This window comes from Lepidochelys olivacea, assembly GCF_965140295.1.
Source record: "Lepidochelys olivacea isolate rLepOli2 genome assembly, chromosome: 14".
NCBI classification, from domain to species: Eukaryota; Metazoa; Chordata; order Testudines; family Cheloniidae; genus Lepidochelys; species Lepidochelys olivacea.
The window spans coordinates 20,848,254-20,861,198 of NC_140424.1; the positions used below are offsets into that span (position 1 = coordinate 20,848,254).

At 46.6% G+C, this 12,945-nt stretch overlaps 1 protein-coding gene across 1 annotated transcript in view; it reads right to left on the minus strand.

The window, feature by feature from the left end:
• Window positions 1–3,104: 3,104 nt before the first annotated feature.
• LOC311530335 (heparan sulfate glucosamine 3-O-sulfotransferase 3A1-like) overlaps window positions 3,105–12,945 on the minus strand; it is an 82,407-nt gene continuing 72,566 nt past the window's right edge. Inside the window, exon 2 of the mRNA XM_084646801.1 lies at window positions 3,105–3,746. Within this exon, the coding sequence (XP_084502927.1) occupies window positions 3,128–3,746 (619 nt within the window). The 3' untranslated portion in view covers window positions 3,105–3,127. The remainder of the gene's footprint in view (window positions 3,747–12,945) is intronic.

Sequence of the window (12,945 nt, forward strand, 5' to 3'; positions counted from 1 at the left end):
GCCCCAAAAGAAATCTTCTGGTTTGAGTTTTGGATGAAAGTTCAGGGTGGCGATGAAAATTCTTGCACTGTCCAAATTCATCTGCAAGTTCTGTTTTACTCAGCTGAGAAAGTCTGACTGTTGCCACAGCCCATTTGGCTGTTGTGACCACAGCTGGCCAGGATCTTAACAACAGGTGAGCACTGTAGCCGCCCATGACTCCACCCTTCGACAGACCTCTCCGAGGATTAAGACACAAAGGGAGGCACTATGTGCTCGAGCGAGGGCTGTGGCTTTGCTTTGTTCTGGGTTGCATTTGGCTGATCTGATCGCTACTTTTTGTTCTTTGTTTGGTTAAGATGATTATAAAATGTTTACCCAGATGTTTTGTGCCACGGGATGCTGCCAAAAAAAGGGCTTAAAGCTGGAGCCGGAACATTCTGAATCAAGAACTGAGACAGAGGATGACCATGTTGGCTGAAGGTAGTGGGGTTGCTGTGGCCTCTTGTGCTGAGGATGGGAGGGTGTACTGCAGAGAAAATGACTTACCAGTTTTCTAGCACCCTACTGTTAGCTTGCCAGCCAGCTGTTACTGGACTCTGGGTAAGGAAAACTGAGCTCATATAAGGCTTTATGGGGGCAACAAGTGGGAGACAGTCTTGGGGCCAAGGCCTTCAGAAAGCCCTGCCAACATTAACACAAAGTGATTTTAAATAGATCGGGAAGTGGGTCCTGTTTGTGAATCCACCCAGGTTTGGTTCTGCAGCAGTGAGGGGGAAATTACTTTCTGAGCCCCTATAGCCTCAGCAATGTGCAGGATCATATCTTAAGCTGGTTAGGAGAAAAGCTGGGAAGTGGATTCAGGAGAGCCAGGAGTGGGTGGAAGGCCCAGCTCTATCCTCTTTCTCTTTACACGAATGTGATATTGGTGGCAGATGGTGCCCTGAAAGCCCTGGACCCTGACCTGCTTTCTTTACCTTTGGAACAGGTAGGCAGGAACTGGAGGGACCACCTGCAGAGCTAGAGGGTAATTTCACACACATCATCTTGACCTCTTCGATTATCGACTCATTTTCCTCCTGAACTCTCTTCTCTGCTTTGATGCCTAAAAAAAATCCTGACAACGGTTATGCAGCCGGTATGCTGGAACCACTGCTTTTCACGCTGACCAGTATTGTCTCATTGTTACCTAGTGCTCCCCGGGCTGTCTCCATCTTGTCCTAGACCGTAAGCTCCTCATGGCACGGACTGTCTTTTGGTTCTGTTCAATGGAGTCCTGATCCATGAAGTGCCTAAGCACTACTGTAATACACCTAATAAACAGCAATCGTAATGCACAGAACCTAGCACAATGGGGTCCTGGTTCATGACTGAGGCTTCCAGGCGCTAATATAAATAATAATCATCTAATGAAACTATGGACAAAAGGGCCAAATTGTGTGATTTGGGCACCTGCCTAATTAATGGATAGCTACCACCAACTCACTTTATAGAAGCCACAAAACAGCTGTCAAGAATCGAGATCTCCAGGTATCGTAACAGGGAGGATTATTTTAACGAACATATTGAAGAAACCCGACAAACCCAATCTGCTCTTTCCTGTTTTCTCCCCCATGTTCCGCAGAAGAGTGCTGCCATTTTGTTCTCAGCAGGGCAGCCATTAGGTTCTCACCACACTCTTGTGAACAACTGGCTGGTTTTTTGGTTTTTTTTTCAAATGAACCTTTGCTCCAACATTTTCTCTTCTAAGATTTTTCTGAAGCCTAGAGGGCCTTGTCCAACATATTTCTGAACGTGGCTTAGCAGGATACCTCACATGCCACCTCTCCCACAACTCTGGCTCTTACCCTGTTATTCCGTATTCAAGAATATAAGGACATGGAGTCCCCCCACACCCCACAATGACTCCCCTCTTAGTATGAAACCCCATGAGGGCCACACCCTCAAACTCTATGGATGACATCCAATGGGACGCATGTTGGCTTGGTGAAGTTTCTGAATGGGAATCTTGAAAGAGGTGGGTGAGCTCTGAAATAGCGACCCGGAGAGAGTACAAGTGATGGGGGAAGCTGCTTGTGAGCTGGTGGGCTGGAAAACAGCCTTTTGACTACACTGAGATTTTCATGTCAAAAGATCACTTTTTGTCAAAACCTATTTCCTCCCCTCCCCCGCTTTCTACAACCAAAACCCAAATTATTTCAATTTTATATGTAAAAAACCCTCCCGTTTTTCACCAGTTGCTGAAAAAAAGCTTGGTTTTTGGTTGCAGAATTTTTTTTCCACTTTTTGGATCAAACTCCCCAAAATTTCAAAGAAAAATTGATAAAAAAGTGAAAAAAAATTGATAAAAAATTTTCCATAGGAAAAAGAATGTCCTGACCAGCTTTGGGATCTTCAAAAGTGAATTAGGTATTTAGGACCCTAAGTCCTATTTTCAAAAGTGACTAAGGGATACATTTTTAAAGGCATTTGGACACCTCCCATGGAAGTTAGGCACCTAACTAGATTTAAAAATCCAGCCATTAGTCATCAAGGCCCAGATCTGTAAAGGTATTTAGATGTTGCTGCGCTCATTGTTGCAATATCTAACTGATTTAGGAGCCTAAGTCCCATTTTCAAAAGTGATTTATGCATTTAGGAGCCTCAATCTTCATGATGAGATTTAGGTGCCTAAATCTATTAGGCATTGCAAGGCTGAGCACAGCAACGCCTAAATACCTTTTAAAATCTGGGCCTTAGAAGCCTAAATCATTGACTTTCAATGACAGTTGGGCTTCTCTAAGTGCCTATGTCGCTTTTGAAAATGGAACTTAGGTAAATTTGAAAATGATGCTCCCAGACTTTTCTGTAGACACAGTGTCAAATCCTGAAACCACTGACATAAATGGCCAGAGCCCTGTTGACTTCAACAGCACCAAGCTTTGGCCCACAGCCACCTTGCCTTATCCGTGGAAGGAGACACCAACCCGCTGCTAATAGAAGAAAGAAAACAAACCAAGCAGTGACATTGTGCCAAAAAGAACAAACAGAACGGAGAGTGTTTTCAGCACAACGCTTACATTTTTGTTTTTCCCTCTCTACTGATATGTAAAAAAAATATATATTATATTATATTTTTTCTTTTCTTAAATTATTCTTTTTTTCAGCCTCAGTCCCAGCCGAAGTCGTGCCCAGTCATCTGGTAGAACTTCATGTTGAAAGGCCTGTAGAACTCCCGCAGCCTCTGCAGCACCTCTCGGTCTATATTGGGGTGGGTCCTGCCTTTCGTTTTCCCCAGGCAGTGGGGTTTGCTGCTGCCTTCAGCCTTCTTCAGGCAAGGGAAGCCCTTGGTTTTGTTGAAGTAGAAGTGTTTGTCCGTAATGATCCTCTTAAGGCCCAGAAAGTCCTGGACCCTGCCCAGCTCCCCGGCGGGGTCACTGATCAGCCTCTCCCCGCTGACAAAGAGGATCTGCCCAATGGGGAAGTAGAGGAGCCAGTTCTCCAGGTGCTTGGCGTAAATGCCGATCTGGATGGCGCTCCACGAGGTGTCAATCAGGCCTGTAGTCCTGTTTTTGAAAGTCAGGCTCTCAAAGGTGGGGATATCGGGCTTCTTTGAGAGAGTCTGTGTGTAATCGGAGATGGCTCGGGTCACGGGGTCCCGCACCACCACGATGAGCTTGGTGCCCTTCGACATGGCAGAGATTCGAGCAGGTGCTTCCTTGGTGACGAAGTAGCTGGGAGTTTTCTCCATGGTGATCTGCCCATCCAGGGTTCTGGGCATCAGGTCCCTAACCGGAAGAGAGAGAGAAAACACATTAATGCAGAACATCATTGGGACTGGGGCACGCGAGTCCAGGGCACAGCATGGCCCAGACGATGATCACCTGGGAGTGAGCATCTGTGTCCTGGTGACCAAGGGGTTAACTCCATCTTCTCCTGCACAGGTGGTGAAGGGGAAGAGCTGTGATGCCCTGGTACTTAAGTACTTAAGCACAGGCCAAATTTCAAGCCCATGAGTGGCCCCATTGACTGCACTGGGACTGAACGTTTTTTCAAGTGAGGCACGTCCTGAGAACTTTGCTGAATTGTGGCCTATGGGTGGCTCTTCGGGAAACAGAAGGGAAAGCTTGGCTCCACACCAAGGGTCATGGGATAGGGCTGAAACCCAAGTAAGGGAGTTTCCCATTTCCTTTCTATTGCTTAACTTGATTGGTTGCTGTGACCTTACTGACTGTAGCTGCATTCCTCCACCTGCATGTTCTTCCCTATTCCTTAATTGGATATGTCCATTAACAAACAGTTCCACCTTCGCATGGTACCTCTGAGTTGTGTCAATAACAGAAATGCGGTGGGCATATGGATTGCCCCTCTCCAGCCAGACACATTTGAGTGTCTCAATGGCTCAGAGAAGGGCAGTACTACAGAAAGCATGATGCTACTCAGGGAGCTAGGGCGGAGAGACTGTCAATGTGGAAAAATAACAGACAAGAACGCAATATCATACATATTGAAGTTAATGCAACAGGAAAGGTAACAATACCTGATGATCCCTTTCCACTGGAGTCACCACAAATACCCCCATGGACTTTGGTGGGAGCTGGATCAGGCTCTTGGGGCTTGTCTACACAGAAAAAGCCTGGAATAGCTATTCCGTACTAGCTCCCCATGTGGACACTTTTAGCTTAATCTGTTTTGGAACTGGATTGAGCTAATCCACCCAAATACGCTCTCAGTGCAGAAAGCGGACTGAAAACTGATCAACAGCACTGATGTGAAGAGTGGGTTAATAAGGATGTCAATTATGATACTGCCCATTTATGTTCAATGAGACTAAATGGTAAAAAAACAAGGTCCAGGAGTTACTGGGGTTCTGGTTTCTGTGAGGACACTATAGTGCCCCAGTGCCTCCAGGATCACTTGCAATAACTTCTTATAATAACATTGTACAAGCAACACGCTTGGTTGATCATAGGATGACTATTAGCTGCCAATGTGATATGGCTGTGAAAAAATCTAATGCGGTCTTGGGATGCATCAGGAGAGGTATTTCCAGTAGGGATAAGGAGGTTTTAGTACAGTTATACAAGGCACCGGTGAGACCTCACCTGGAATACTGTGTGCAGTTCTGGTCTCCCATGTTTAAGAAGGATGAATTCAAACTGGAACAGGTACAGAGAAGGGCTACTAGGATGATCCGAGGAATGGAAAACTTGTCTTATGAAAGGAGACTCAAGGAGCTTGGCTTGTTTAGCCTAACTAAAAGAAGGTTGAGGGGAGATATGATTGCTCTCTATAAATATATCAGAGGGATAAATACCGGAGAGGGAGAGGAATTATTTAAGCTCAGTACCAATGTGGACACAAGAACAAATGGATATAAACTGGGCATTCGGAAGTTTAATCTTGAAATTAGATGAAGGTTTCTAACCATCAGAGGAATGAAGTTTTGGAATAGCCTTCCAAGGGAGGCAGTGGGGGCAAAAAATCTATCTGGCTTTAAGATTAAACTCGATAAGTTTATGGAGGAGATGGTATGATGGGATAACCTGATTTTGGTAATTAATTGATCTTTAAATATTCATGGTAAATAGGCCTAATGGCCTGTGATGGGATGTTAGATGGGGTGGGATCTGAGTTACCTAGGAAAGAATTTTCTGTAGTATCTGGCTGGTGAATCTTGCCCATATGCTCAGGGTTTAGCTGATTGCCATATTTGGGGTCGGGAAGGAATTTTCCTCCAGGGCAGATTGGAAGAGGCCCTGGAGGTTTTTCGCCTTCCTCTGTAGCATGGGGCACGGGTCACTTGCTGGAGGATTCTCTGCTCCTTGAAGTCTTTAAACCATGATTTGAGGACTTCAATAGCTCAGACATAGGTGAGGTTTCTCACAGGAGTGGGTGGGTGAGATTCTGTGGCCTGCATTGTGCAGGAGGTCAGACTAGATGATCATAATGGTTCCTTCTGACCTTAGTATCTATGAATCTATCAAGGCAATTACTGTACAGAGCAGTTTCATACTCTCTAATTACGTAGAGAGTATGTCTTCACTGCAAAAAAAAGGTATGTTCTTAACTCGGATTAATAAAGCAGCGTGACAAGGAACTCAGGTTTTAACTCAGCTTAGCAGCTCAAGTTAAATTCTGTAGGGGAACGTGGGCTGAACTCGAATTGCTAACCTGAGTTAAAAGCTGAGTTGCCTTTTCTTTTAACCTGAGTTAGCTAACCCGAGTGAAGAACACACCCTTCATGTGCAGTGGACACATACCCTTAGGGAGATGTGGCAATGCACTTGATGGGCCTGTCTCACAATAACTGATTTTTACACTGGTATCAGCATGTACAGCGGAGGATGGAGCAGGATCTGAGTCAGGAGGAGATGGTATAAAAACATAACAGGGAACTTCCAGAAAAAACTCAAACCATTGCTTGCAACTGCACAGTAAGAACCAATTTAATCTATAAATTATCAGAGTCCTGTCCCTTTAAATTCCTGCTTGCCCACATTGGGATTTCCTGCCTCCTGGCTTGAATTTCATTCAATAACACTGAGTTCCTGTAAGAAAGACACTCCCTTCCTGTAGGGTATGAGGAATTTTAAAGGGCCAGGACTGTCAGTCACAATCTTTTGGGGTTATCCAGGAGACAGCACAATGGTTTCACCTAAAAATGTGCAGTACTCGCCCCCTGCCCTCAATGCTTTCCTCCTTCCCCTCAGCCCCAAGGAATTCTGCACTCCACATTTCCGTCCTGTCCATTCGTGAAACTCCCATCGTCTTCGGTGTGAAGTGGTGAGGAAAAGCAAAGGCAACCTTTGCCTCTAAGAATTCAATGCAATGCGCAAAAGGCCTGGGAATTCAGGGTTACGATTACCCACCCTCATAGGTGCAATGCACTTTGCTGGGCCTAAACTCTGTGAGGTCCAAAAACAAATTACATATGCTGGGTTTCTTATGCAGGCCAAGCTTCCACTGATGCTAGTGTGCGTTTTGCCTGAGAAAAGACTGCAGGAGCTGGTCCTATGTTCGCTGCAGTGCTTAGACAAAGAGGAACGAACTCACGGTGCCACCCTGAACTATGAGCTCCTTTGCATGAATCTGGTTAAGACAGACACATACAAGTTGAGGCAGAGCAAGTGTGGGGCTTTGGGGGAAGGGGCGGAGTGGGGGAAGGGGCTTCGGGGCTGAGCTGGGTTGGAGCACCCCCGGGGAAAGCTGAAAGTTAGCGCCTGTAGCATAGGAAGAATAAGTGACCCACCCAGGGTCACACCGAGCATCTGTGGCCTAACAGGGAATTGAATCAAAAGCCTCCTGAGTCCCAGTCTAGTATATTGATCACAAACTCATTCTTCCTGCTGTCACTGAAGTTGAGAGGCCACAGGGCACCATGTTCGATCCCCTTAGGCTCATGCCAGCTTTCAGGACACCTCTGAATGAGCCCAACGGCTGCAAAATGCCAGTCATTCAAATGAAGCTGTCCTGGGCCAAGTGAGAAGCCACCTCAGATCTACTGTTTGTTGATTCTCACTGCAAACAGCTGCTATCTGCTGTAAATGAGCCTGTTCTTCCCAGAGGACACTGAAAATAAGCAGGACGCCAGCTGCTGCACTGGTAGCAGGTTTCCCCTCAGCGCAAAGAAGGGCTCTCAAAGAAACCACACCCTTTGCCCCTGAAAAACAGGGCCTGTAATCAAATCAGCAACTGACCCCTAGCCTTTGACCTCCCCTTGGCACGACAACCAGAGTGCCATGATGAACTGCCCCTGGCCCATATTGCAGTTACCGTCTGGCAGTGGCAACATCTGGATTGGAAACCTGTGCAAAACACCAGCAAAATTAAAGCCATCGATCAAAAAGGCCCCAACAAAAACCTAGGCTGAGTTGTTAGGTTACAAATGAGATAGAAACGACTGATTGTTTCTAGAGGAATGCTTTTTATTGCGTGCCATGTGTCACAGATGCTTGTGCAAAGAGCAGGCCCTTCACAAGTCTGAGGATTAGCTGTCGCCGGCTGGACAAGGCAGTTTTTGTGAATAGCTTTCCTTGCACAGCAGCACCAGTTGCAACAATGCCCATTTTGCAGGTACTCTCTTGTCTCCCTCCCATTTGGAAGCTTTGAACTGTAAGTCGGGAAGCATTCAACTTCTTTAAGGGGAATGAGACGTGTTAAGGTAGCTGGAGCGCATGCATGCGATCTTGGGAGAGTAGGTGTGCTGCCATCTAATGGCACTCTCTCCCTTCTGGGGCTCATGTTGCAGTTAGGGTCTGCAGGTAGAGTTGCTACCTGACCAGGTTTTCCCAGGATCCTCCCTTTTTTGAGGTAGCAGTCCTGAGAAACCGGTAAGGACATTCAGTATATGATGCCAGCTGTCCAGTTTTATGGGCTCAGTATCATCCTGGCTGTTCTGAGTTTTTGTATCTCAGAGGTGGCAACCCTATCTCTGCAGGTGGGAACCTAAACGTACAGTGCAACAGAGAACAACGGGAGCTTGCAATTTAGTGGTTACAACTTATTATTAGCATGTATTATTTGCATTGCCATAACTCCTAGGAGCCCCAGTCGTGGAACAAGACCCTGTTGTGCTTGGCACTGTGCAAACACAAAGCAAAGACAGCCCCTGTCCCAAAGACCTTAGGACCTAGAACTGTGCTACACGAAAGAAACAGCCCAGTTCACTTTCATACCACGAGCCGTTCATTCCAGCCTCATGATGTACTGTCATTAACACGCGGTAAGAAAGTGTGAGAGTAGGTGCAGACAACTGAAAAAGCAGCATGACTGGCTGCTGCTAGCAAGATCTTGATAATACTTAGCTGCTTGTAGGCAGCAGAGAAGAGAGTGGAGTTTTGAGAATCATTTCAATAGAGACATGAAATCAGTGAGACAGAGTGAGTTCCACCATTCTTCCAAGGTCCTTATACTATTACAAGGACTTACATGGTAACATTACCAGAGTATCTGTAAGGCAGAGAAGTACTGTTATCCCCTTTGTATAGATGGGGACCTGGAGCCCAGAGAGACTAAGGGTAACATTTTCAAATTCACCTGAATTAGGAGCCTTAATCCCATTTTCAAAAGTGACTCGGGCACTTAGAGACAGATTGACAAAGGTATTTAGGCACCTAACAGTGCAGATAGGTGGTTGGTGGGATGTGCAAAAGCACTTAAGCAGGCTATGCAACTAACTCCCATTGGTTTCAAGTGCCTAGAGTCCAAGGATTATGTGAGGATCTCAGCTTGCTTTCTTCTTTTGATTAAGATAGAGGGTGTTTCTAGCCCCCCACTATTATAGAGAGAAGCCTGAAGACTTCACCTGGCTGCTACCTGAATGGGTAAAAAAACAGAAGGAAAAAAAAATCTGACATTTATCACTTTTACAAAAAATCTCATAATTTTCTGGGGCCTGGTTCATGATTTTTGAGCGCTGGGGTTGGCAATACTGCAAGCTGCCTGTCTCCTGCTACCCAAAAAGGAACAAGACTGACTGACAGGTTACACACTCTTTGGCATTTCTAGGACTTTGTCTTGAATACACTACAACACAGGAATTGCCAGAGGGGCTAAAAGCAGTGGTCCACCCAGTCCAGTACCTTGCCTCTGACAGGGGCCTGTTTGAAGCATTTCAGAGGAAAGTGCAATAAACCCTACAGTAGGGGGTTATAACCAAGCCCATGGGGGAAGCTCCTTCCTGACCCTCATCAACCGGACGCGACTTGATGCCCTGAAGCATGGAGGTTTGCTCTGAGGCAGGGGGAGCCGAGTTACATGGGTTTGTCACCCACCCCATACCACAAAACTGATTTAAATGAGATTCCCAACTGAATGCTGCAGAGGGTGCTGAGACTTTGTGGCAGAGGCTTTCAGCCTGAAACACAAGTTTTATGACCAAAGCAAACTATAAACTTCTAGAGGGTGTGAGTGGGATGGAGGAGATGGGGGTTGATAATGGAAATGCTGATTCACCCCGAGCTGTGAAGATGCAGAGGGCCCAGGTCTAACAAAGTAAAGTGAGAGTTCCCACCAAAGCAGCTGTGATAATTACCAGCATTTGCTAATACTTTAATTAGCCTGATAGTTACAGTGTTCCCAGGGGATTCTAGGGGAGCACACATTTACGCCTACGTTCATAAGTTTCATATAAGTCTGGATAATGAATATATCCATAGGTTTCAGAGTAGCAGCCATGTTAGTCTGTATCCGCAAAAAGAAAAGGAGGACTTGTGGCACCTCAGAGATTAACAAATTTATTTGAGCGTGAGCTTTTGTGAGCTACAGCTCACTTCATCGGATGAAGTGAGCTGTAGCTCACGAAAGCTTACGCTCAAATAAATTTGTTAGTCTCTAAGGTACCACAAGTCCTCCTTTTCTTTTTGAGAACATATCCATGTGCATACGCATGACAAAACACCACTGAGTGCTGTTCACGGTGCAGGGGTGGAAGGTAGCCCCTACACGCAGCTCCAGTACCCCATGCTAATGCAAACCCTTTGTCACATCCTTAGAGGGAGAGAGAACTTCTGAAGGCAGCTTAGCTCCCTGTCACAACAGCCTGACCTGCCTCTCGCTACCAGCTAGGCCCAGCCCTTCAGGGTCGCCCAGCTCCATGGTGAGGCGGACAGCCCCTCGTAGGGCCAGGGGGAGAGAGCAGGAGGACTCACAGAACATTTTAAACCCTGAGTGTAACCCCACTAAAGTCAATAGCTTCACTCAGGCCAATTGATTCCACTGGGACAGGACATAGCACAGCCGGTCAGTAAATCAACAGGACTATCTGTGATCAGCAAAGGAAGGGGCTCTGGAAATGGCAGCCCAGCCAGGCAAATTAAAAGCTTGCTTACTTCTGTTTGTGTTTTGATAACTCCTGCAATCCCAGCTGCCTCTTCCCAGTTAGGAGCTTAACCCTTTTGGTGAGCTCCTTCCAGCACAAAGGCTTTCTTCAGCGCTCAGAAATGAATACGTTCCTTTTCTGCCGGGGTCGGCAAAAAGAAACGAGCTGGGAACCACTGGGAATGCATCACCACAGCATTGGGGAGATTAATTAATTACAAAGGGCATCTTTCATGGACATCACCAGTTGCCTGGAGGGCTCTGCGGACCGATGGCATCTGGATTTTATTGCAAAGGAGCCACTTGAAAAGACCAGCACCACAAAAATGTTTTGGCAAAGGTGCTCACAAATGGTCGCTGCCAGAATAAATGGATTTTGTTATTTTAATTTTAGTGGGGCTCTGGGTCCTATTTAATTGCTTAAGAGAAGAGGAAGATTTCCCTGAAAGGGAGCCTTTGGGATGTTTGTACTTATTCAGCCTTTTGCAGTTCACCAGCTCCTTCCGCCCATCTCTGCCTGCCGGGTCCTGTTCCAAGCTTGAGCCTAGGAACTCTTCAGGAATGCACTGGCTGAAGGAATCCCTCTGTTGTGCTTACTCTACTGAGGCCAGGAGAGTGCCCCAAGCCCAAGGCTGAGCCTGCTGCCTACAGACAAGGAAGGTCTCCATTTGGGCAATCGAAGAGGAACACAGCCACTGTGGCAAATCAATCCCTGGTGCAACTCCATGGACTTTGACAGACTTACCCCAAAGATGAATTTGGCTCAGGCAGGGCATGGGTTCTCAACCTGGAGATTGCAGCCTAGCAGGGCCAGGTGGAGGTGGTGTGTCACAACACTCTCCCAAACCTTTTCCTGCTGCACCAGGGAGGTCACAGCATGGAAAAAGCAAGAACCACGGGCTTAGAGAGTCCAGCTATCAGACTGGGGACTTCTAACCGGCTACGCCTGTTATAGTGTCCAGTCAATACAGAGCTAGCAGTCATTATATGCCCTAACGTTGTGGAAATGAGATGCAGCAAAGACATCAGAGCAGAGGTACAGTGCTTGTCTCCCAGATGCATGGCATGAACATATGAAGACAGGCCTCCTTTGCCTGGCAGACAGCAGGTGATCAATAATGCCAAGCAGCGCCCTTTTCCCATCCCATCCCAATCCGAAGGGGTGTCAGTCACCCAAAGAGACAGAAGAGGTTTCAGTGCAGCTGTTGACCAATAGAAGCAAAGCCTTTGTTTGACTGCATCTCTCCTCCCCAGCCCAGATTCGCAAAGTGAAGGCATTTATTCATTCCGCTGGTGAGCCAGACCAACTACACAGCCAGGCACTTGATGACACAAGGCACACCTGGAATGAGCACAGTGCAGAGGAGCAAGAGAAGAGAAAGCCTGGGGTACAGCAAAACTTAAAGAAGTGTAACATCCTCTCTCCTCTATCATACTAACACAGGCTGCCCTTGTCCTACATGCATCACTGAAGCGTCTGTAGGCTTGCAGCACAGAGTCCACTCATTCTTCTTCCAAAACTCACCGGCTACATTACAAGGCTTCTGAAGGGCGCAGAGCTCCCCCACGGTGAAGCGCCAGGCTCAGCTGTTACAAAGACAGACTCCTTAGGGAACTCAGGAGTTAATAGCCAGGGATGTGGTGAGCTCAGAGACTGGGGCTGTTAGGATAGGTACAGCATGTGCCTTTTTGTATTCCAATGCTTTGTATTTCTTCAGCTGCTGGTCTCTGAGCATCTCAAAGCAATTTACAAACATGCACTTTCAAGCCCCTCGGGCAAGCGGACAAAGAGAGGTTAAAGCCCAAAAGTGTTCCACTGATTTTGAGTGTCCAACTTGAGACGAGGGCCTGATTTTCATAAGGACTTAGGGCCACATTTTTAAAGGCTTTGAGGCCCCTAAAGATGTAGACAGGCACCTAGTGAGAATTTTCAGAAGTGCCTAGATGCCTGACTCCTACTGAGTCCAATAAGAGTGAGGTGCCTAGATGCTTTTGATAATCTCACTAGGTGCCTCCCTACATCTTTAGATGTCTTTAAAAATTTGTCCCTAAAACCTTCTAGGTCTTCCCAGCCAAGCTGTAAATAAGCTCAACCCCCGCTCGATCTGATGAGACCACAGTCTGAGATGGCACAGCTCCTCCTTTCTATCGTTATTATTTGTCGAA